This window comes from Parambassis ranga, chromosome 22 (assembly GCF_900634625.1).
Source record: "Parambassis ranga chromosome 22, fParRan2.1, whole genome shotgun sequence".
Classification (NCBI taxonomy): Eukaryota; Metazoa; Chordata; class Actinopteri; family Ambassidae; genus Parambassis; species Parambassis ranga.
This window is the reverse complement of record NC_041042.1, coordinates 10851730-10874710: the sequence shown is the minus strand read 5'-3', so window position 1 is coordinate 10874710 and position 22981 is coordinate 10851730. Positions and strand designations below refer to the sequence as shown.

The following is a 22981-nucleotide window of genomic DNA, read 5'->3' as shown; positions in this document are numbered from 1 at the left end:
TAAAGTGTATCTGGAGCTAGAAGTAATAAACAGCTGAAAAAGCTGATGGTACATAGTCAGCTGACAGCATAGGTAATTAAAAGTAATGAAAAAAAAATGTAACACACGTGTGAAATATGTTGCGGTGCCACAGAAAGCCTAAACAGCACAAATGTTTGACCCAAACGAACCTACACACAATTACATTCTGATGTTACTATGCTCTGAGCTGACCACCTTCAACCTGGCAAGAACTTAAACAACTCAGTACAGCAACTTCCTTATCACTGGCAGCTGCTTTGGGCTTGAATTGAGATAATACCCAATGTGGTGTCCAATAAACACTTTTAATAAACATTTTAATTAACTGTGCAGATAACTCTGAGCTTTGTCATTTATATATATTTTTAAGTACCTGCCATTTATTATTATTTTTTACAAATTCTGCAGCTTGACACACCCTGAAGACTAAAAGACTGCAGCATGAGTGTAGAAATGATAAGAAAGAGTAATGGAGGTGAATAATTTACAATTGAATAAAAAGCAATAAGAATGGAAGAAATGGCATGTTTCATTGAGCTTCCTGTTCAAGCATCTGCACAAATACTTAAAATGATGGTATTAAACTTGTAGCATTTGTATATTTAAACACTTTCTGCAGCAGCTGCTCATTTAAGCTCGATTTTTCAGTCCTCTGCTTGACATCTCATGTAAATATTGCAGACCTAGTTTAGTTTGACTTAAATGAAGAAGACACTTGTGCAATTCAAACATGTAAGCACCAGTTACATCTCTATTCTATTCAGTGGGAAATTACCTTAAGATATATTGTGAGGAGCTGTTTTTGGCCATTAGACCTAAACCCAAAGCAGATAATTATATTTATATTATAAAAACAAATGTACAAATAAGCTGAAAAAAATGGCTGATGAAGTCTAGGTAAAGTGAATGTGATTTAACTTATGTGCTTTCTTTAGGTTATAAGTGCCAAACATTAAACTACGTCCAACAACAAATTCCTCATCGTTCCATTTTGTCCTGCTGTGTGGTGGTGCTGATGGAAAAATGCTGATTGAAAAAGCTTCTGAAGAAAAACAGGTTTGAAATTACAGTACACAAGAAAATCAATAGCAAAAGGACAGGCACAATAATCAAAAGCATTTACAAGTTCGACCAGTGTTCTCACCTTCCGAGCCACAGCCTCACAGCTGCAGTGACCTTTTAAGCCGTTTATGCCTGTGCATAGATATTGGCATTAACATCCTCCTGCCTAAATGAAAATGCTCGCAAAGCCAACAACTGTGATCAGTGAACTGTGCACCTTGGAGGTGAATTATATCATGCTGGATTACCCTTACCTTAATTTATCTGTGCCAGCTTTGTATCTGGAGACTCTGGCCATCAACAAGGGCAGGCAGACGGCATCCAGCCAGCGCTTCTCATACTTTGGTTCATTAGCTGAGGGCGAAGGGGGTGATGGAGCCTGTGTGGAATACATGAACAACGCAATGAGCTTCCTGCTTCTCTCGCCCCAAAGTGCTTTTGATCATCGAGGATGTGGCCTGGATGGATGCCTGGCACCATTTACATGCACAAAGAAGTTCCTTTTGTAACCTGGGTTAATTGCTTCTATGCATGGATGTTGATACAGAGATGCCCTAAACTTCAACATTCTCAAATTCTTTACATCTTTACACCAGTCTTCTTATGTCTCTTATCATCCAACAGCATTTTGATAAGGGCAACTTATCACCAACTTTACAATTAAACTAAATGCACTAAATTTTGGAGTGACAGATTTGCCTCTAGGAACCAGAAACTAGACGTTTGGGGTTGTTTAGTATGCAGAACTACTGTTTAAAATAAAAGTTGTTACAAAAATGGCTCCAACACACACAGGTACTTCTCACAGGAAGCAGTGAGGTTAAGCAAAAAGCTCAAATAGCTTCCTAAAGGTGCCTGGCTAGTGGCAACAGCAAAGATGAAAAAGTGAGATTCTAAATTATGTCAGAAATCACTGCAAAGCAAACCACCATCACTGTAAGGGTCAATTCTTCATTCTTTATATTAGATTGAGCTCAGAACAGGAGCGGGAGGTCTGGCTCGGTCTGTATGTGCACCACCCCACATTCCAACTTACTTTGTGTTAAAGTTTTTTTCTTGACAGCAGTTTGAAGGCCTTATGCAATCGAAACAAAATGATGTCTGATTGTTGTGTACAATTCTCTACAAAGAATAAAGTCTTGTCATGATGACTAAAATGTCAATACTACTTTCATACTGTTGCAAAAAAGAAAAAAACATTGAATTCTTTCTCATGCAAGTTTAATTCCTTCAATGTTTGTTTCTGCATTCTGAAAGACTACTCTGCCTCATTGTTTGGGGGGGGGGGTTGCTGCTGCTGGGGGATTTGAAGGTAGAGCTGGAGCTTTCTGCAGTGAGGTTCAGGATAATGGACTGCAGCATCTAATAACCAATAGTGCACTAAATGTAAGTCTTTACCCAAGAAAAATGGTACATTTCAGTAAATTCAATCTAGACTGTGTGGTGCTATTCAAGCCTCAAAGATTATGAGATACAAACATTCACATGTTCACACTTGTGTCATACAACACTGCAATACAATACATCAGATGGCAAAGCAGTGATCTATGCTGCCGGATGTACACAGACAACAAATGTAGGCCAAGTGCAGATCCCTGTGCCACATGTGTAAGAGTGTGTTCAACACAATATTTTCCCTTCTCTCACCTGATCCTAAACAAGACTAACACATATCAATATATAATATAAATACATATCTGAAGTTATGTTTTAGAAATATGTATATTCTGCCACCCATGTGAGGACATGTTGCTTAAACTGAAAGTTCACTAAAGCTTCGGAGTCTGATGCACTGCGTTCATCCTAAAGGTCCTGAAGCACAATATGTTGACAAAAGCTTTGATAGCAGAAAGTGTGCTACATTTAAATGCAAATCACACAACACTTAATGAAGAACAGATGCATTACACATTATCTAATGAGTTACAAGCTTAGGGATCAAATGAGTGAAGCTCAGTGAACATCAAACAGTGAATCATTCCTGGAGCTAAAGATTATCTGTCAGCACAAAAATCCCAAAACTCCTCCAAATAATCTGATGTAGCCCCTTTATCATTACACACATAGTGCGGGAAGGTGTGTGCGTGACACACAAGAGCCCAAAAATCACCTGCCTTCCCCCGAGTTCAGAGTGGCTGAACATATTACCGGAGCATTCAAATAGCCTCTGGGTGGACTGTGTTACAGTCGAGATTGAACAGCGTAGAAAAAGTGCCTACCTTTGCAAAGTGAGTCGCACCTCACCACTGAGCTACATGTCGCAGGCCGAACCCCTGTCATCCCCCTCACCAGTCATTACTGCATTTCTAAAGAAATTATCGTCCTTTGCTCCAATTATGTCAACCTAGAACAACATGTTTTAGTTAACTCTCGAGTGGAGCTGTGCAGAGAGTAGGTGAGGTGGCAGGATATGGAAAACTCTCAGGCTGTCAGAGTGGATTACACTGACAAAGCACCTGCCTCTGCTCCAGAGCTGGGAAAACAGGAACTAAAGCCACACCGCTGGTCTTTACATCAGTCAGGAAACTCCTTCACAGATACAAAGGTTTCAGAGATGGCGAGAACCAAGATCGAATTATTTGGAAGCAAATAAATGAATGAATGAGGTGAAATGGTCCAGGGTGAAGTGTGTTTGTCACTTCAGTGACAAGAGATCCTACTGAAGACAAAGCTCAGTCAGCTCTAATTCCCTGCACAAGAAGGTTGTTGCCAAATCGTGTGGGCACTAAGGCACTCCTTTGATGCAGCTTTATGTCAGCATGCTAATATGGGCACAATGTATCGCATGTGGAAAAATCGAGTGGGAAAATGCACATTATGACCCAAAGTCTGAGGGAAAAATACATAAATGCCACTAACTAATCAACGTCTGTGCATTTTAACAGCACCACCTGATAAAGATTAGAGAAAACAGAAAGAAAGGTCAATTATTTGACTCAACTCATGGTATGTCTTATTTATTTTTGTGTTGAACCATATTTGATTTCTCTCCCTACATTTCCAGAATGAGTTTCGACATCCCCCAGTGAACTCAGCTGGCCTTGCAGCTACAACGGTTGAACGTACAGCTATAGAGAGCGATATGAACCTCAAAAAAAGCAATGTCTTTTCTGTCAAGAAAATAGGAGCATCCCGCACCTCACCTAAGCCCCACCGTGCCCCTTGTGGGTGCACAGCATTCAGGGTATAGTGGGCCTGCTGTCAGTGGAGAAATTGCAGCTTCTCTATCATTTCTCCCTGTGTGATTGTTGAGCATTAATAAGAAATGTTGAGCGCAGAGAGAGAAATTCTTCCTCAGGTCTGAGGAATTCACATTTCCTGCAAGCGAACTGCACCAGCCTGAACGTAAAAACAGTGGCAAAAATTTGTGAACCAAATATACGGCAAGCACACTGCTTATACCTACCAAGATTCTGGAGTATATTGCTCTTTCCTTTGGTTGGTCTTAGTGCTGCCATTCACTGAATGTTACATGACAACATTTAGCAAGAGCACCAAGGACTGCTCAACAAAAGACTCTAATAATTATAAACATAAATAAATATAATATTTTTTGCTGTCCAGCAACATTTTCTGGCATGTGTAGCATTCATGTGCTAAATACTCAATGCTAATCCACAAGTTGCTAACTGTGCAGGGCTTATCCAAGGAATAGGAAAACAGCATCCTATTAGCTGAATATACACACGCGGCTCAATGAGAGTTCACCAAAAGCTGCACTGCTAAACTAAAACAATAAACTGAAAGAAGCCAACAAGTTACAACACAGGGTTCAGTCTGGTGGGGAAGGTTATATGCCTGTAATGTACTTCAACCTTTACAATGTGTGAATATGAATTCAGTTCATACGCTTTTAATTAATAGATATATTGGTCACTCTTCATGATGCCAAGTTAAGTTATCTATAGCCTAAATGATGATCTAGTAATTTTGTCCAGTATTGTACTAGTAATTTATTTTAGTAGTGCAGATGTAACTTTTCTTACAACATCCTCAGCTGGTAGAATTAAAACGAACAGTTTTTCTTTTCTGCTACACAGAGACTTCTAAAGCTGTACAACTATTTCAACAGGCTTACTGAGCCTTTCCATTTCAGACTATTTCATATGATGCAGAGTTACTTAGTGGAATGAAATGTCATTTTTTGCCTTTTTTGGGGGAAAATAAAGTTTTGGTTTGTCCTACTTTCCTTCATATCTTTATCTTGAGGCTTCCTATCATTACACTCTGAACATTAAAGTGAACTGATGCTTTATAGTGCAACTCAAAAAAAAAACTCAAGAGAGCACGGCGAGCAATTACTCTAACAACAAAAAACAACCAGTCACATAATAGCCCGTCTTTATGAGGCAAGAAGACCTTCATGTCATCATGAACAAAAAGTCTCTGGAGGCCAGCGTTTACAGTTTTGTGTTTTTCGCCTTTGGAAGTTATCAAGCAGTTAATTATGTGTTTCAGCCACCTACCTTTCAACCAGGAAAATAAATGTAAAGACTCATGGTCAGGCAGCTGACTCATTATGTCACACTAAATCATACTATGTGTGTGTTTTGTGCATAGGTAGGCATGTGTCAGGGTGCATTATTTACCTCAGATATAAACATGGTGGGAAGTGAAAGACTCGGTACACATGGGTGTAAGGATTTCTCCAGCGTCGGCCAAACACTTTAAATCAGGATTATCTGTGAAACGGTAAAGTGGACACCTGCTGTCCTTCATGCTTTTTCTGAATAATTCATGTGAAATAAAATAAGCCAAGGCTACTCTTTGCACTAGCATTCAGTTTACTCAGAACAAAGAAGGAGAATATATATTTAAATGACATTTATAGAAGAAAACTGTTGCATTAGATTTTTATTTGGTCGCATGTCCGGAGCGATGCAGGGTTTTTTTTTTGGAAAGGTATTGCTGTTAATCCGGGAGGTGACCTGACTGGTTATACTGAAATATCCCTCGGTAGTGAAATCAGCTGCCTCCCTCCCTCCCTCCCTCCCATCATCCCAGCGGTACAAACTGTAATCACAGCCATCACCACTTAAAGATCAAGAAAGGCTCAAGGAGCCAATAACAGCTTTGTGGGATGACACAGACCTAAATGAATGATTTGGACGGTTTGTTCTTCCTTTTGACCTCTTTTCCCACCCGACGCAACCACTGTCATCGATTGAAGTGCCTCGTAGGTTTTACACAGGAGACTGTGGTTGTACTGCCACTTTGAGCAGAGGTCACACATTGATCGAGTAGCTGTAGATATTAAAGGAAGATGACACACGTTCAAAATTGATTTTTTTTCTTTTCAATTATACTGCAGAGATATAAAAAAATGAGTGTTTGTACTTAAATCATATTTAAAATGTATACCCAAAAGCCATTGGCAGACTGAACAAAACCACAAACAATACATTTGGACCATGTCGGGTGAACATAAGTGAAGGGTGGAAAAACAACAGGGGGGCGTTCGGCTAAGATTAAGTTTAATTTTCCTCCCTCAGCCAGGGGACCAGCTGCAGAGCTAGTCGCCTATCAGGGTTGGGACCCCCATTTTCGGATAGCCAAACACTTTCCTGGTATATATATATATATATATATATATATATGCGTAGAGGACGTTATGGATTACAACACATTTAATGACATGTCAAAGTCAAAGTGGATTTTGTTTGAGCCACAGTCCACAAAGAGAAGCAGGCTGCGGCTGATAGTGCTGCTCCTTGGCCGGCTCTAGCAGTCAGCTGATAAACAGAGTGTGTAGTCATTGAAGTGAGTTTATTGTCCTACTGTGTTTCTATGCTAACGTTAATATACTTATAATAAGCAGATACTGCAATGCCTACAGTTTACACAGTGTCTGAATGCTATTTGTGTAGCTTCTGCCGCTCTCTTAATGGATGCTTCTGTTAGGTTGAACATGGAATTGTTGACCTCACATTCATCTCGGAATCACTCTGCCCAGTGTTTACCTTTACATTGGTCTGAACCAGCCACTGTGTGTGAATGTGCTGGGTTGTAATTATTTTATACGCAATCGACCGCTTCACAGAAGTGAGTTTTGTTACTTCAGAGCAGCGAGAACAGGAAGAACAATGAGGAGTATACAGGTCTTGGTATTGCTGCCATTGCTTCACTTTTCTTAGTGAGTGTTAACAGCCAGGCAGAAACGATTCGAGCTAGTTTGGGATCATTCATCGGCTGAATAAAGTGCATTGCAATTATCATGTCTAAATGAGATAAAAGCATGGCTGACCTTTTTGAGGAAAGAAGAGGAATGACCTGATCTTTGTTAGCAGTCTCTGCTGGGCAAAATAAAAAGTGCACCACTTTGCCTGCTAAAAAATAACCCCTAGATTATAGATCTGTGAGCATTATTTGATATAAGGCAGGACAATCGATCAATAAAGCAGCTGTTAACAGGACATACAAAAGGGTGATGCATGATTTGAGATCTAAAACAGACACTTCAAGGGCACCAGAACAAACACGAATGAGCAGGAGATCTCCAAGTGTTTCTTGAGGTCTCAATTAACAGATTGGAAACAAACACAGTATGGTCTGATGTGTACAGGCCACGATATGCAGAGTGGCCCCGAATAGAAGTACTAATCCATCATTTAGGTCATTTGTTATACTGGCATAGGAGGTTATGAAAAAGGTGTGAACACTCTGGCTTATTTATCTGCACTTGTCCATCACTGTGTGTAAGGCTATTCCAGATGAAGCACTTCGAAACACTATGCAGCTGACAGACAGGCACATATGGCTGTGACACCTTTACTTGATAGAAGATGGAGACGGTAAGCTGAAACCACATAGAAAGTGCTAATATAATGTTCTGTTATGGCCATTGTGCTCGTAAAAAGCCCGCAGCAAGCATGAATGCTACCTTTCTAATGCTCCTAATGGATTCTTAAAGAGTTAATGCACCACCATTGCAGATGTTGTATGGCATGTCTACACACTCGGCTAATAGTGATGATTATATTTACGGTAACACAAAGAGAAGGGGGCAACTAGCATAGTAATTGGAATGAAATTTAATGTCTGAATGCGACACTAAAAGATCTTTCTTACTGTGTTGTTTCCATTTCCATTTAAATGTAAGCCGCTGTCGAAGAGCGGAGAGGAGACTCGGCTGTGATCCGGCCCCGGAGAACCTGAGAAAAGAAAAAAAAAGAATGTTTCATGTTCTGTGCAAAAAAGGCTTCTGAAGAATCACTGTTAAACATTTAGTCCAACTTCCTCCCATGTCTATGACTATTTTATTTGATCCCTTCAGAAACAAAGAAAATAAGTCTGGAGCTGCTCATAACGCCTCAAACAGCCTGGCCCAGTTCACAGAGTGAAATTTTAAGGCTTATTATTGACTTTATTCCGGCGCCCTGCCTTTAAGCCGTGCAGTTTAGATCACAGGCAGCATCCAAAAAGGAGCGAGTGGCACTCTTTGATATGATATTAGCTTGGTGTTGGAGGTCCTGCTTTCTGATTTGGTCACAGTCTGTAAAGTGTGGTGAGCGGCTCCTGGCCTCTCTCCTGATGTCATTTGTGCCATGGTACAACAAAAGGACGGCTTAGAGAGAATACGACATGAACCTTTTCACTCTCAGGCAACAAAACCACAACTCGGAGGGCAAAAACAGCCTACAGCAAAACCTAAGAGCGTCTCGGCACTGATGCCTGCTTATGAACGTTAACCTGCTCACAAGATGTGAAGGCTGCATTTTTCACACTTTGAATTTTTTGTAGAATGTGGTGGTTTATCAGCTGAGCTATAAATATTCATGCACGCCTAATAGTATTAATTATTTCTCTACATCTGTGTGCTCTTCATAATTAGGTAAATCGTACAAAATGATTATTATGTTAGCTGGTGGGGGCTGAAGTGATTTACGTGGGGCTCATTCCATCTTCAGCTAATTCATAAGACAATTGTTGGTGTTTGTTTCCAACACATGACATGTGTGATGTGAACATCTGAGGGCACAGATGCAATGCGAGGAGCTCCCTGTGATAAGAATATGGTGATGCTGTGTTAGCTGTATTAACCCTTTCAACCCTACAGCCCCCCCTTTTTTTAAAGGGTTTCATAGCAAGCCAACAATAAAAACCATAAAACACTGCACTAGCCATGGAAAGAAAAATATTGATTTGATATTGCATATCAAATTAAACAGGAGAAACTCTACTATAAGTCATATTCCTTATCTCAAGGCTTAGGTGAGAGTAAGATGTCCTCGAAAAACTGTTTTCTTTAAATCATACCTCACACCACACGCCATGACCAGTGCAGCATTGAATACTAACATTTTAAGCAGTATGTGGTTTTAATTACACAACTCTCTGGGATTTCTGGAGCTATTTCAAGTGCCTCCACTGTGCAGTAATTTATCACTCTTCCACTTATTATTATAAAAAGACAAAGTATTTCCACTTAATATAAAACAGTGCTTCCAAAAAAAAGAAAAAAAGAAAATTGCCAAATGTCTAACTTTTCTCCTTTAAACTGCCTCATGTTCTAATCTTCTCACCTACATGCTTCATTCTTCACCTTTTATCAGCTCCACATGGATGATTTCAGTGTCTCCGTTTTCATCTTTCCAAGCTGCCGAAGGTAAGTGCAGCTCCAGGTGTTTCTGACATTACTGCTCGCCTCAGGCCAGCGAGCGTGACAATTTATTACTCTGAAATAAATGCTCATCTACTGAACTGCTTTAAAGCATTAAGTTGAGCAAAAAAAAAAAACAATCTTCTATAAATGTGGTTTGCTAAGAATGCACAATGAAGTTTATTGTGAGCTGTAATGGCGTCAAAAACCAGTGGATGCTTACCTAGAGGCAGTTTGAGAAATGATGGAACTTCTCTTAGGTAGCGAACGGTGATGGTGACCTCATCTCCTGCCGTACGCAGGAGGTGAACCTGACAGGAGAGAGAGAGAGAGAGAGAGAGAGAGAGACTGTGAGTGATGCAGGGAGATACAATTTAATCTCATATAAATGAAACAAGCCAAACTCATGTCAAGCTGTACACTGCCCGAGCAAATCAAATGGAAGAGGAGATGAATGAAGAATGTTTAAGCAGAGCTGAAGTGCTTTGACTTGAATCATCAAAAGGCAGAGCTTGAAGGCTGGCAGAGTGACAACTGACACCACAGAATAATTACATCGATTATGTGATTTCTGAGCATCACAAAATAAGCTAAATTTCAGGAGAGGTGATGTTAGGTCAGAGGATGAAGTGTTAAGAAAATAAAAGGGCAAATAAAGAAGAAAAGGTCACTGCTGCTTCCCCTAAAAGCACATCTGTTCTCACATCCCTCTCCACCCTCTCCAACAATATGTGGTAGCCCCTGTTACTTTAGCCTGAGCATCTGTTGGCGCCGACAGTGTGACAGGCTGCCATTAAAAGCTCTGGATTTTGTTCTGAAGCGAAACTGCTCATTATGCGTTTTGACGCTTTGGAGGTGTCTATAGTGAACAGCTGTTTGGGGCTGATGACAGACAGGAAGAATTGCGTGCATGTGTAAGTAAGATGGGGGGGGGGGGGGGGGGTGGCACACAATTATGCAGATATTTAGCACATGGAGAGAAAGTGAGCAAATAAATAAGAATCAAGAGGAAAACAAGAAACAAACATTGGCAATCGCATCTCCACAGCAGCTTTTTATACTAAAAGAAAAACAGCCTCCTGCAAGATGACAACTCAGATTGTTGAGCTACACCTCTTTAGACAGAACCAATGGGATTTGCTGTTAAACACAGAAGCATGATGGATGGATGGATGCAGCTGGGTATTCATAACAAATTATACTCACAACTTCCTCATGAGTGCAATGCTCTACATTTATTCCATTGACCTAAAGAAACCAACAAAGGGAAAAAGCAACAAGTTGAGAAATTGTGATCACTTAACAAGTCACTACAAATTCAGGAGGTGAGCTGAACCTTTGGGTCCACAGTTCTGACACAACACAACCATAATGAGAGCCATAAACAGTTAAGAGTCACACAAAATAACTACAAGGAGAAGTGCAAGCGAGATGCAATGAGACAACAAGGACCACATGTGCACAACAGACACACAAAATATACTAAAAGCAAACTACAAAGAAAATCAATCTAAAATAATCACATTGGCATTAGCATTTTGCCCGATGTCAGATATTATGGTGCATGGTGGTGTTTCTTTTCTCTTTTTTGTGCAGTTTAAAATACTCGAGGGCAAAATGTATTGACAACTAATTTAGTGCAGCTGTATTTATGGGTGACATTTACGTTTGATCCCGAGTACTCGAATAATCGCTAAAATAATCGGCGAGTATACGAGTATCAAAATACTCGTTTGTTGCAGCCCTACAGAGATGCAACCAGCAACAATTACTAATAGATGCAAAATAGCCACATATACACTGAAAAGATGCAAAGAGACATAAATGACATCAAAGATACAAAACACTACAAACACACATGCAAAACACCCACAACAAAATGCAGCCATGTTACCAGGAGTCACATGTTAGTCTACTTCAGTTTGTATTGATATAGGAGTCCTTTTGAGTGCCTGTACAGTACTTATATTTACCATCTATGTATTGATATTATTTCATACCAAAGTTTAAATCTGTACATCTGACTCTCCTCCTCCTTCTTTTAAAACTTCACCCCGGATCTGCTTCCTCTCCTGCCACCACGTCAATATGCAAATAGATGTAATATTGTGTAGTGTGGCACTTCAAATAAGTAACTGCAAATAAATATGAAACAGTGGTGATCCAAAGGTGGAAGCCGTAGCAATTCTATTCATATTCTAATTCATAATAACGGCCAATATGAATGTTAATATTGCCTTGGTGTCCATAGAATCTGTTTGATATTCCAGATAAACAGCACAGCCAATAAACCTGATGGACAGATCCAAATTAACTTTTTAAAAGATTAAATAAATAATTGCTAAATGAGACACTTTTGACAACTATTCAAAAGAAACATCATCTTATTATTTATTGGTGACCTTTTTTTTTTTTTTTAATAACCCACCACAGGCTCCATGACAACGAGATATTTGTTTCCTTAAAATGAAAAACAGTGCGTTCAGTAGTCCAAAGAGCCCGGAGACATTAAATGACTCATTTGATTAAAATCCTGCAGTTCAAACTTAAAAAATATTCAGCTTCCATTTCCTCGAATTAATTACACTGTCAAAAATAAAACAGGCCTGAAATTAGGATGCAACAAGTTGCCACTCTTGACTGTGACCTCAACCATCCCCAAAGCAAATAAGTCATGAGCTGATGTACCGACCTGCAGCACGGCGTCCCCGACGAACAGCTTCCCCGTCTGATCGGCTGCAGGCGTCAGTTGTCAAGTGTCAGAGGTTAATGAAAACATTACAAAATAATTGCTCATTTCATACATGGTAATGTGGTGGAAATAGCAATCAGTGTCTCCGTCTGACTAATCTCGGGCAACATCCTACAGCTGGGAGAAAAAGAACACAGGAAAGCATGAAATTTGAAACTAATCAGGATATAAACTCATTTGCGGCGGCCTTGGAGGAAACAATGAGAGCTCTGTTGTGAAAAGATTTGTAAAGCTCTGTGCAAAAAAAAAAAGAGCTCTTAACATCATCGGGGGTATGAAGACATGATTCTCCCGTTTTCTAAAAAGGTATTAAAAGAGGCGTGTGGGCAAAAAGACAAATTACAGGGAAATGATTCACTCACATGCAGCTCTGACACAGCATCACAGAGAGGTCATCAGGCTGTAAAATTTCACTGACAAACATAATTAAAATGTTTTCTCCTCCATCTAGCCAACATCACATTACTCTTCCAATCTGGCCTCGTGGTATTTCACGCTCACTGATCATGAATAAATGCCCTGCTGGACGCCTAATTAACAATAAATGTTGTGTGAGATTACAAGTTTGTAATAAAGACCGTTTTAAAGGAGTATATTAACAAGAGGTGGAGCAAGTGTACGGGGGTAATAACTGCTTTATTTATTCTGATTCCACTTGCCAGTGAGTTATATTGTATTGGTTGTATGGTTTCCCCATGGGACAGTGTAGTTTAGCGCCCTCTAGAGCCCCCCTGCAGACTTGCTGAGTTCACATTCTGATATTGGGGATTGATAGACGTTATCAGGGGAAATAATGCGCTCCATATTGCGAGAGACCAGCTAGCCTAAATGTAGCAGCAGAGCTGCCCCTGCACTGTACAATTCTGTGATATCAGATCTGTGGATCTTATTAGCAACAGGATCTTCCTGTGTTCCAGACATATACTAATAAATGGTGAACTGAGCCGACAGAGAGGTTGTCTTTGATTGATGACACAATGCAGAAGAAAGTACACACCCACTACACAAGATCATTTGTGCTTATTGTGTGGTGTGGTGTTAGTGAATGTTTTTAATGAAAAAAAAAGATTAAAATGTCTGTAACTGAGCCTAATGACATCTGATGTCATGTTATGTTAAATGACAGCAGTGAGAGCACTTTCTTACCTACTTGGTCTTTAAAAATCTTTGAAATCACCACCGGCACATTGTGCTCTGCTCCTCCCTGTAAAGCATGAAGAAAAATGACAAACAGTTATCTCTGCCACCCAAATCCTTTCCCCCCCAAATCTCCACTATAGTGTCGCCATCATCACAACTTATCTGCTTACTTTGATGCTTAAGCCCAGACCGCCAGTCGCTTGTCTCCGCAGTACAACAGTTCTGTGCTTTAAAAAGTGGGAGTTTCTTATTGGCAATGGGATATTGTGAACTGTATTCTGGAGTTATGCGGCATGATATACACAAAAAAAAAAACTCTGGAGCCCTTGGGCGCACTTACATTTACTTGGGATTCAGTTCCACTTGTGCAAACCACGTCCAGCTTCTGTATGGTTAATGCCTCTTTGGTCAATTTCAGGCAGACATCATAGGTATTGTTGGTCTCCTCATTGTACAGCAAAGCAATTCCAGATTTTGTCTGTTGGAATTGAGAAGAGCATTGACATTTTGCCAAGCTGAGCAATTATGCACACAATGAACATTTTAATCCTCTTTTCCCCCCATGTGTCATTTGTGTACCCCGTTCTACTGGTCTAAGTTTGGGTTAATTGGTTTTGCTTGATATTGTGCACAAGAAAAAAAAAACAGATTTATTTTCAATTCCATATCTTTACCTTATAAAACAAGGGATACACAAAAGTTCAGGCAGTTGAAAACCCCCTCTTTTTTTGAAGAGACGTTCCAATGCAGACTTTAGATGTGTCCCAATACTTGAAATCTTAATAAAGTGCAGCTAAATCCTTGAGTCCACTGTACTTTGTTGGTTGCTGTGTTGTTTTGCAGGCAAACTCTGTATTTCTGCAGAATAACAATAACAGAAGATCCACCTTTTCATAGACAATGGGATCTTAAAGAGATCAGAGTGGGTGACAAAAGGTGACAATCAGTACGTGAGTGCGCTAAACCAATTCTCTTTTAAGAGCCTCGGGAATAAGGGTCGCGCTCCATTCCCACCACAGCAAAGGCAGTATAAATTAAGGCTTGGTGGAGATGTGGCTGCTGCTGCAGCACATCGGCTTCATTCAGGGAACACAAACAAGTTTTATGGTACACAACGAAAAGAACAATTTGGTGTTGATGTCAGAAATGACAAAGGAAAACAGGTTCACCTCCCATTACTTTCTACTCAGTTAGTGTTTTTTTGTCAAATGACAGCTATGTTAAGTCTAAATAATGACACAATGTCCTCAGCTTTAGCAGCAATCACATATTATACACACACGGGTAAACAAAGTGCACTCACAGCAGTGAATGTGTATGGCAGGGGAAAGTTAAAAAACTTCAACTGTATGCAAACTCATCACCAGTTCATAAGATGCATAACACCTCAAACTACAGCATGAGGTTGTGATTGGCTATTTAAAAAGACAACTGATCTGAAACAAGAGAAATAACAGCAAAACAAAGAGAGAAGAAATGGAAAGCAATAATAACAATGGGTCCATGAGGAGGTGAAGCTTTGCTGGATTACTGCCCCACGGATCGAGCTGTGAGAGACCTTGTGAGCTCGATGGATCCTACACTGCAATGCAAACACAAACACCCAATAATCTTAATACCCATTTTATTATGGAAGGCCAATAAATTAACAAAATGGACGGACAGGCTGATCTCAAGGGGGTGGAATTTCCTATTTAACCCCATTAGTTGAGTTTTAGTAGGTGTTTAAATTTGTAGTAACTTCGTTTGGCCACACTACTCCTGGCTGGTGGGACCATAAAGAATATTTTAGTGACTGTGGTGCTGTCATGCGCCTCATTTGTGTAGATTGAAAACAGCGCAGAGATGAAAGCCGCCCTGTGGGACACCTGTACACAAAACAATCTCGTTAGACACCACAAGCTGGTTGCATATTCTCTTTGGGCAGTTTGTCAGAAGGTCTTTAATCCAATATATAAAAAAACAAAAACACCTTCAACATTCAGATCACACAGGCACTGCAGAAACACAATGTATCTGCAGTGTAATCAAAGCTGGAGGTAAAAAAGATCTGTGACAGCATATCACAGTCATCGTGCTGACTGCGGTCAAATTGTGTCCTCTTTTTCCCCTTTTAAAAATCGGACATCAGACAAGCTAATGCAATCCAACACAATGGCCCTGCAATACATCCGTTTTTTCTGAAGCTTTTAGAATGAATGGTTCTTCATCATTTTGGTGACACTGTCAGAAGGGTTTGGAAAAAGGCTCTTTGTAATGAGTGAATGAATTAAATCTTCTAAAATCACATCAGTTTTTTGAAAGAAAAATGTACAGTATATTCTCAGCGACTGGTGCAGGCAAGCGTCAGATGAGCATCAGACCAAATCTTCACTTGTCTCCTGGTTCTTGATAACAAGACCAAACAATCATGAATTTAGGTGTTGTTAAAAAGGCAGACATATTTTTGTATAGCCTACATCTCAGCATGCATGCCATGATCCCTGACACTCACAGAAGAGCAGTCAACCTGACACTGACTCTGTACCACCAGCTGAAGACCTCAGCTGAGCGTTAAATTCAGCAATGGCGAGATAAAGGTGAAGCATCCAACACACCATTTGGTCTACCTACATAACATAGACCAAGACCGGTCGATCACGTGCCATTTAGAAAATGTTTTCATGTGAGTCTATCATCTATCCTCATGGTGCCTCAAAGATCCTTTATAACACAGATATCTCACTCTCTCCTGATCACCCACGTTGTTGCGTGTTTGTGTGTGTATGTAGTAGCCTGAATGAAGGAGTGAGAGCTCTTATCGTCAATACAAGATCTTTTGGGCCGTGTCAACAAACCAGTTGACGGTTGAGTGCTGCAGGCGGAGAGACAGAGGACTGTTGCCAGTATATATACATATATATATATTGTCCTTCAATCATGATGCTGGTGCTCTGGCTCGTTAGTTAGCTAGCGTCTGTAACAAAAATCTGCCAAAAACTTGATGAAGACACAAGTACAAGAAGGTGGTGGTGCGTTCAGCCTCAAAAAGAGATTTTATAATTTAGAAGAAAACTTTTATCTTTGCTAAGTTTTCTGTGTACACCTCTAGTGGTGAAAGTATGACTTTTGCCAGAGGGTGAACATGTAAAGTTAATTAGTTTAGATGAAGGTGAGTGAACTCAAACAGAGATCAGACATAACATTTAACTTAGTCTTGGAGTGAATTATCCACACTAAGGCATCAATATGAACCAGATTATCATCATTGATATTAAGAACACCTCAGCTTAAATGAATATGGGGGGGGAAGAGGTTTTGTGAGAAGTCCTGTTTTTCTCAGTCATAATGAGACTAATAAACATCAGCAGGGGACGCTGAATGTTTAATAGGGGACACAGACGCCGACAAAGACGCAAGAAGGTCGACTTTTTCTCCGTGTTTGAAGGTTCTCCCCGTGCACTCGGTTCACACTCTCAGGCCTAAATAATTTGAAGGGCAATTTGATCTGACAGCTGGTGATTAGACAGATTGGTCACGCTGGTGAGAGAGGTGTTTATGAACATGTCGCCAGTAGAGATCCAATGAGTGGTGTGTGTGGTGTGCCTGACGAGAAGCTGGGGTCAAGTCTTTTTGTCGTTGTTGTTGACGATTTGATCCCTCCTTGAAGAGCTGGGAATCACACACACAGTGAAGAAAATAAATAATAAAATAAACCTATATGTGAAACTTTGATGTATTCATTGGATTTTTTTTTTTCAAAAATGACACCTTGCCTGTAAGAGCTGGACTCATTTCTACAGAAAGAAATGTTGTTTATGTTAACTTGCCTGTTCCTGGGGCTGATCTAAATAATCATTTGATTAGCAACAACAATGAGAAATAACATTGATGCATGTTAGATTTTCTGACACATGCACCTTGGACTAGCACTGATGCTGCTGTCTAACTTGCTAACCAGCAGTTTGTAACAGATGTGGTGTCATTTTTTCTGTATCCCCATCGATCAGGATGGATGTCCTCAAAGGAACTGGGGAGGATATTTTGGCAGTCTGTCACACTGCCTGTCATAATATGCCTCTTTACCTCCTATGACTTTGCCCAGAGAGCTCGTATGAACTCTGTACAGGACTCAGAGGATAAGAGCAACATATTTCCATACTGTGCCCTTATGACTTCAAATTACAGCTTTGGAGGTGTTGGACTTATTAACCATTTCATTTCAGAGGCATGGTAAAGGACTGCTCAGACCACTGCACATCAGGACTGAGAACACAGACTGCTGGTCTGCACTCTGTAATTTCCGATGTGTGCAGCTGACCAGCTTCCTTCCATCTGCTTTAAGCACAGAGCAAAGACAGGCCTGCCACTCTACCACAGCACAACAGCACACTTACAGTACCAACAGGCAAAACCAGGTCAAGAGAAATGTTGTGATTTGAAAGAGCAGCAGCACCTCTAAATTGTGTGAGACACTGTGGCTGCAAACTGTCTAAAGCATCATCTCAACTGTTTGTAGTGTTTGTACCGATGTATCACAGCTGCGGCTCCAATGGGAGTGGGTAAAGTACATTTTTCAGAGGACAACTGCAGCACAACTGAAGTGGAAAAAAAAAGAAATCACAGTATGGGCTCAGTGGATCCAGAGTACCGGGATGCATTTTTTTTTTCTTTTCCTAGCTAAAAATGGCTGCTAAGAGCCGATCTTATCGACTATTGCTGTAAGTGGTAAATTCCCAGTTCACTGGATATGAAGCACTACTGTCATCATATGAATGCACTTCAGACCACAGTGTGTGCTCCCTGTGGAGCTATACCATTTCCACAGCTGAGGCTTACAAATACTTTTAACAGGTCTGGCACCGTTGCCTAATCTTCAGGCCTGTCTTAGAGAAATTGCATTGAGGTTCAGCGGCTTTTTTTTTTCTTAAATCAAATCCAAATCCTTTCAAATCCCTTATCAAAAGCTAATTAGGATTTTTTCCTCCACCATTCACAGGTAACTAAAGTTACAAATAAGTAAACCTAAAAGATTCAATTTAGATCTGTAATCAGCTTTTGTTGTTGGAGGAGACTGAAACTGTGTTTTTATAGACGAAGCCTAATTAATGTTCAAAACCTGCAGCGCCGATCTGTGAATGAGCAGCAGCTTAAAACATGTTAGACACATGGAAATTAGCCTCATTACTTTTTCCACTTTATTTTTCATAAACTCCGAGATCCCAGTGGTTAACCCTTGGGCTGATACAACATTGATTATTGTGGATAAGACGTCTGCATCGGCATCAGCTGCCCAGTCCACCTCTCCATCCTCTCTGTGGACATTTAATTCATTAAGGCCTATTCTCAAACTACACGCTTACATCAACCACTCTAGCCTGGCTAGCCGTACCACTTGGTGCAAATCCTAACTCCCAATTGTAACTCTTCATCTGAAATTAGGTGGGCTTTATGCAATGACTTACTGCTTTCCAATTTAGCACAAATGACAGTGATTGACTGGTGCACCTACTCCACCGTTTGCTGTTTTAGATGTCTTTTTGTAGAAAATAGTCTGGTCTGCCTATGCTGTATTCCTCTGATTGGTTGTATGTCTATCCAATTGGATCCATATCCAGAGGCAGAAAATACTGCCCCCAAGAAATCCAACTTCAATCTAAAGAGACCAGATTAATACTTTGTATAGTAAAAGAATTAGGATGGCTGGTCAGGTCAATGTTAGACAACACTGATATGTGTCTACTATAACCATTAAGTAACCCTTTGTAAATCTAGTCAAGCTAAGCACAATCACCAGCAAGTCAGAGGATAAATATCTAACATAAAAATACACTTGTTTTTGTTTGCCCCTGATCTTATTTTTTGCCAAATAAACACCCCATATCCCATTGCGTTTTTGTCAAACTCCAGGAGATGCCAACTTCCACACTGACCTACAGAAGCACATCACCCCTGCTGCACTCCATTAGGATGTAGTTTTGTTTTATTCTGCTACAACTGAATCATTTTGTAAAAACAAACATAGGCTCAGTTATTAGATGTTATATTCGTAAATGCAAAACAAATCACACTCATCTGATATGAGTGCAGTTTCCTGCATATCTTAACAAGCCAGACTGGCCTTTCTGATGTGGAGATGACATTTGAGTTCACTTTGGCTGCAAAACTTTACAAACACTGATAACCTTGAACAGCACCACAACTGTCAAGTGACACACACACACACACACACACACTATTGGTACAAACATAGCCAGCAGTTAGAGCTCAACACACACACACACAGTCATCAGAACCTGTATATAAAGCATAACATGTGGAACATGGCAAAACATTCTTGACTTAATCCACTTACAGCCCTCCCCGGTGAATCCCATTTTGTTCCACCGGTTCAGTTTAACATGAACAAACTTCATCGTGGACTTGGACATACAGTTTTCGGCTATGGCTCATGAGTTTTGATCAGTAGAACCAACATCACTCCTGATTTTCTCTCTCTCTCTCTCTTTCTCTGGCTCCATGCCAATAAAACCACATGAATCTGAACCTACAGATTGTTAATGAGTATGAGATGCTGCATTAAAATAAATCTGAAAAAAGAAAATCTATCCAACACCCACTGTATGTATAAAAAGTCTCCCAGATGAAGTGTGTGCACACCATCAAGAAGAATTAACGTCTCCGTAAAGGAACAACTTGTAGTTTTACATATTGATGGTCTCATTAAAGTCACCTGATGACACATTTGAATGCACACAAAGCAGCATGTCTTATCAGACAGGAAACGACTGAGCAGTATGTATGACAGGATGATGTTGGCAGGTGTCACAATTACTACTTTTGTCAAGCGGAGCACTTTCATCTGGATCCTTTAAAAGATCCACATTTAAAAATCAGACTCTGATTTAAAAACAGAGGATAAAAAGCAAAACCGCAAGCTCTCTTCAGTCTTTTCTCTTTATTTGAGGTCAATTAAATCTACCCTGGGGTTATGTCAGCTAGGAAACAGATATGGATGCACAGTTTCCACAGTCTTTTACTCAGCCTACACAACCAAAAGAAAGAAAAAAGATGAACAGTAATGACAAATAGGTGGCTCCCTATTTATTTGCAATAGTTAATGCGCAGTCAAGTCTGGCCTCCATACGAAAAGTGCAAACATATATATTTTGGCTGTGAGCTTGCAGTTTTGCCAACATGCACATTTAAAAAAAATGTGCCCAACTCTGTCAGAGTTATTTACAAATACCAACACGCAATGTAGCCTGGCAGCTTTAAAGTTTGAAAAAAAAAAAGGTTAAAAATATTAATGGATTTTTGGAAAATCCATTAAAAACGCAGCCCAGAGATACAGCTGCACTGATGAGCATAATCCATCATTTTAAATGAGACAACTTTGGTAATTTCTCCTAACATGGCTTTACCACGTTGCTAATTACCACATTTAGCTGGACTATTTTCACTTCTTTCTATCAGAGCCCACTCTTACATAACTGTGGTGGCAGCAAAGAGGCAGCATTTAATTTGAAAAACTGCTCTGTTACTGCAGAAAAGACACACTGCTGCATTTTATGTATGGAAAAAGTCATTGCATTTACACTGGTGGATTATATTCACTGATGTAGTTATGCCTCTATATTTTGGAGAACAGCAGGAGCCTTTGAGTCAGACATGTTGGGTAAACCTGCACCAGCAGCTTCTGACAGTAGCACAGTAATCACACAGTGACTCTTTACATGCCTCCACTGGATACTCTACACACTGTATTACACTTTAAAGTGACAAATAATGTCAAATCTATAATGTATTAAATCTTCTTTTACTTAAAACAAATCAAAATTCGACATTTAATACAAACATAGATATCTGATGTGTAAAAACAAATATGAATTCTACAGAGAGCCTCTGGTTAGCTTAGCGTAGAAAGCTAAACTGGCTCTGTATAGAGCCTCACAAGCACATTAATTATTGATGTTGTAAAATCAAACACACGTTGTGCACTCGCTGAAATGACACTGATGTTTTTTTCTGCACAAATCTAGCCCGTCCTCCCCAGGAAAATGCAACATGATGTTATATTTCAGTCCTAATCGTGACCAGCAGTTATCTGATGTCATATATGCCAATAAACTTGACAGCAGGTGAAAACAAAACAGGTCGCCATGTCAGGGGGCTTGACCCTTGACTTCAAGGACTCAAATTCTGCTGTTTTAGATGTACCCCGTATGATTTCCAACCCAGCTCCTCACTCCTTATCAAGCCGTATCAGTACCATGTTCAGGTGATGGGCAATACGATCATATGTTCTATTAGCATAAATGTAACTATGTGTTATATGTTGCAGATGCATTATGGACCAGATGGTGTTTTTCTTTCAAGACGACATGTTGAACAAAACATCACAAAACTGGCAAATTACCCCAATAAACTTATTGATAGCATCTATGCAACAATCTGGAGTGAACATGTATAATTTGGTGCAATGTCTAACATTTCAACAGCAGCACTTTATAGTTAGGGCGGCCACCTTGACAATAAATGCCCCCCCGCCTTAAATACATCCTCCCAAACAAAAAATTAAAAATGTCTGCCGTATTCTCGCATGCATAGACAGTAAAACAAGGCTGAATCGCAGCATCTGTTGGTTAAATATGTCCTTGCTTGGCTGCGGCTTTATTGTTTTACTTTGTACCATATTTAATTCCTGCCACTAACAAACAACTCGCCACTAACAGGCACACAACCTCTCTCTCTTGTCTCATATACACACACACACACACACACTCTCACACGCACACCCAACACCCCCTCCCAGGTACGCACACACCCATGCTCGCTCACCCTCTCACTGCCTAGTTTTTTAAAGGAGAGACGACACTCTTATAACATCTGTTTCATTAGGATTGCTATATGCAATTTGTTTAGCTTTTGTCTAGTGTACAGTAATGGATGGGAAAAAGCAGGAACTGTGTCATCAGCCACCATTGCTCACAAGTTTGATAGATAGTTGGTGGCCCTTCCTTTTCTGTTAGACAAGTTGATCACCATAAAAGGGTCACACATCTCCCGTCAATGTTCACTCTCTTTATGAGCTCATCACTCATAGTGCCCTGCATAAACGCACCTTTGCAATGACAGCTCAGATGTATCAATTAAATAATATCCGTCTGATTTAAAAGAAATCGAAAAAGTACATTTGTCCTAAAATAACCAAAAAGCAATGAACATGTCTGAGTTTTTTCCTGCAATGATGCAGCGGCTGAGAATCTGAAACGCTGCTTTTATGTTCACCACCATATATTTGCCTGAACAGGGAGATTAGAAATGTAAAGAAGGGATTTGCAGGAAAGCAAGTACTGTAGGTGTGTAATGATGTGGGTGTTCGCTTCTTCACAGCAAACAGCTGGTAGATATTTCTGCCCCACAAA

At 40.1% G+C, this 22981-nt stretch overlaps 1 protein-coding gene across 1 annotated transcript in view; it reads right to left on the bottom strand.

Moving 5' to 3' along the window:
* sntg2 (syntrophin, gamma 2) overlaps positions 1–22981 on the bottom strand; it is a 53960-nt gene that overhangs the window by 25313 nt on the left and 5666 nt on the right. The window contains exons 2-9 of the mRNA XM_028394930.1: positions 13915–14052; positions 13745–13801; positions 13581–13638; positions 12375–12418; positions 10889–10930; positions 9906–9993; positions 8152–8234; positions 1338–1462 (exon numbers count right to left, since the gene is read on the bottom strand). Coding sequence (XP_028250731.1) covers positions 1338–1462; positions 8152–8234; positions 9906–9993; positions 10889–10930; positions 12375–12418; positions 13581–13638; positions 13745–13801; positions 13915–14052 — 635 coding nt within the window. The remainder of the gene's footprint in view (positions 1–1337; positions 1463–8151; positions 8235–9905; positions 9994–10888; positions 10931–12374; positions 12419–13580; positions 13639–13744; positions 13802–13914; positions 14053–22981) is intronic.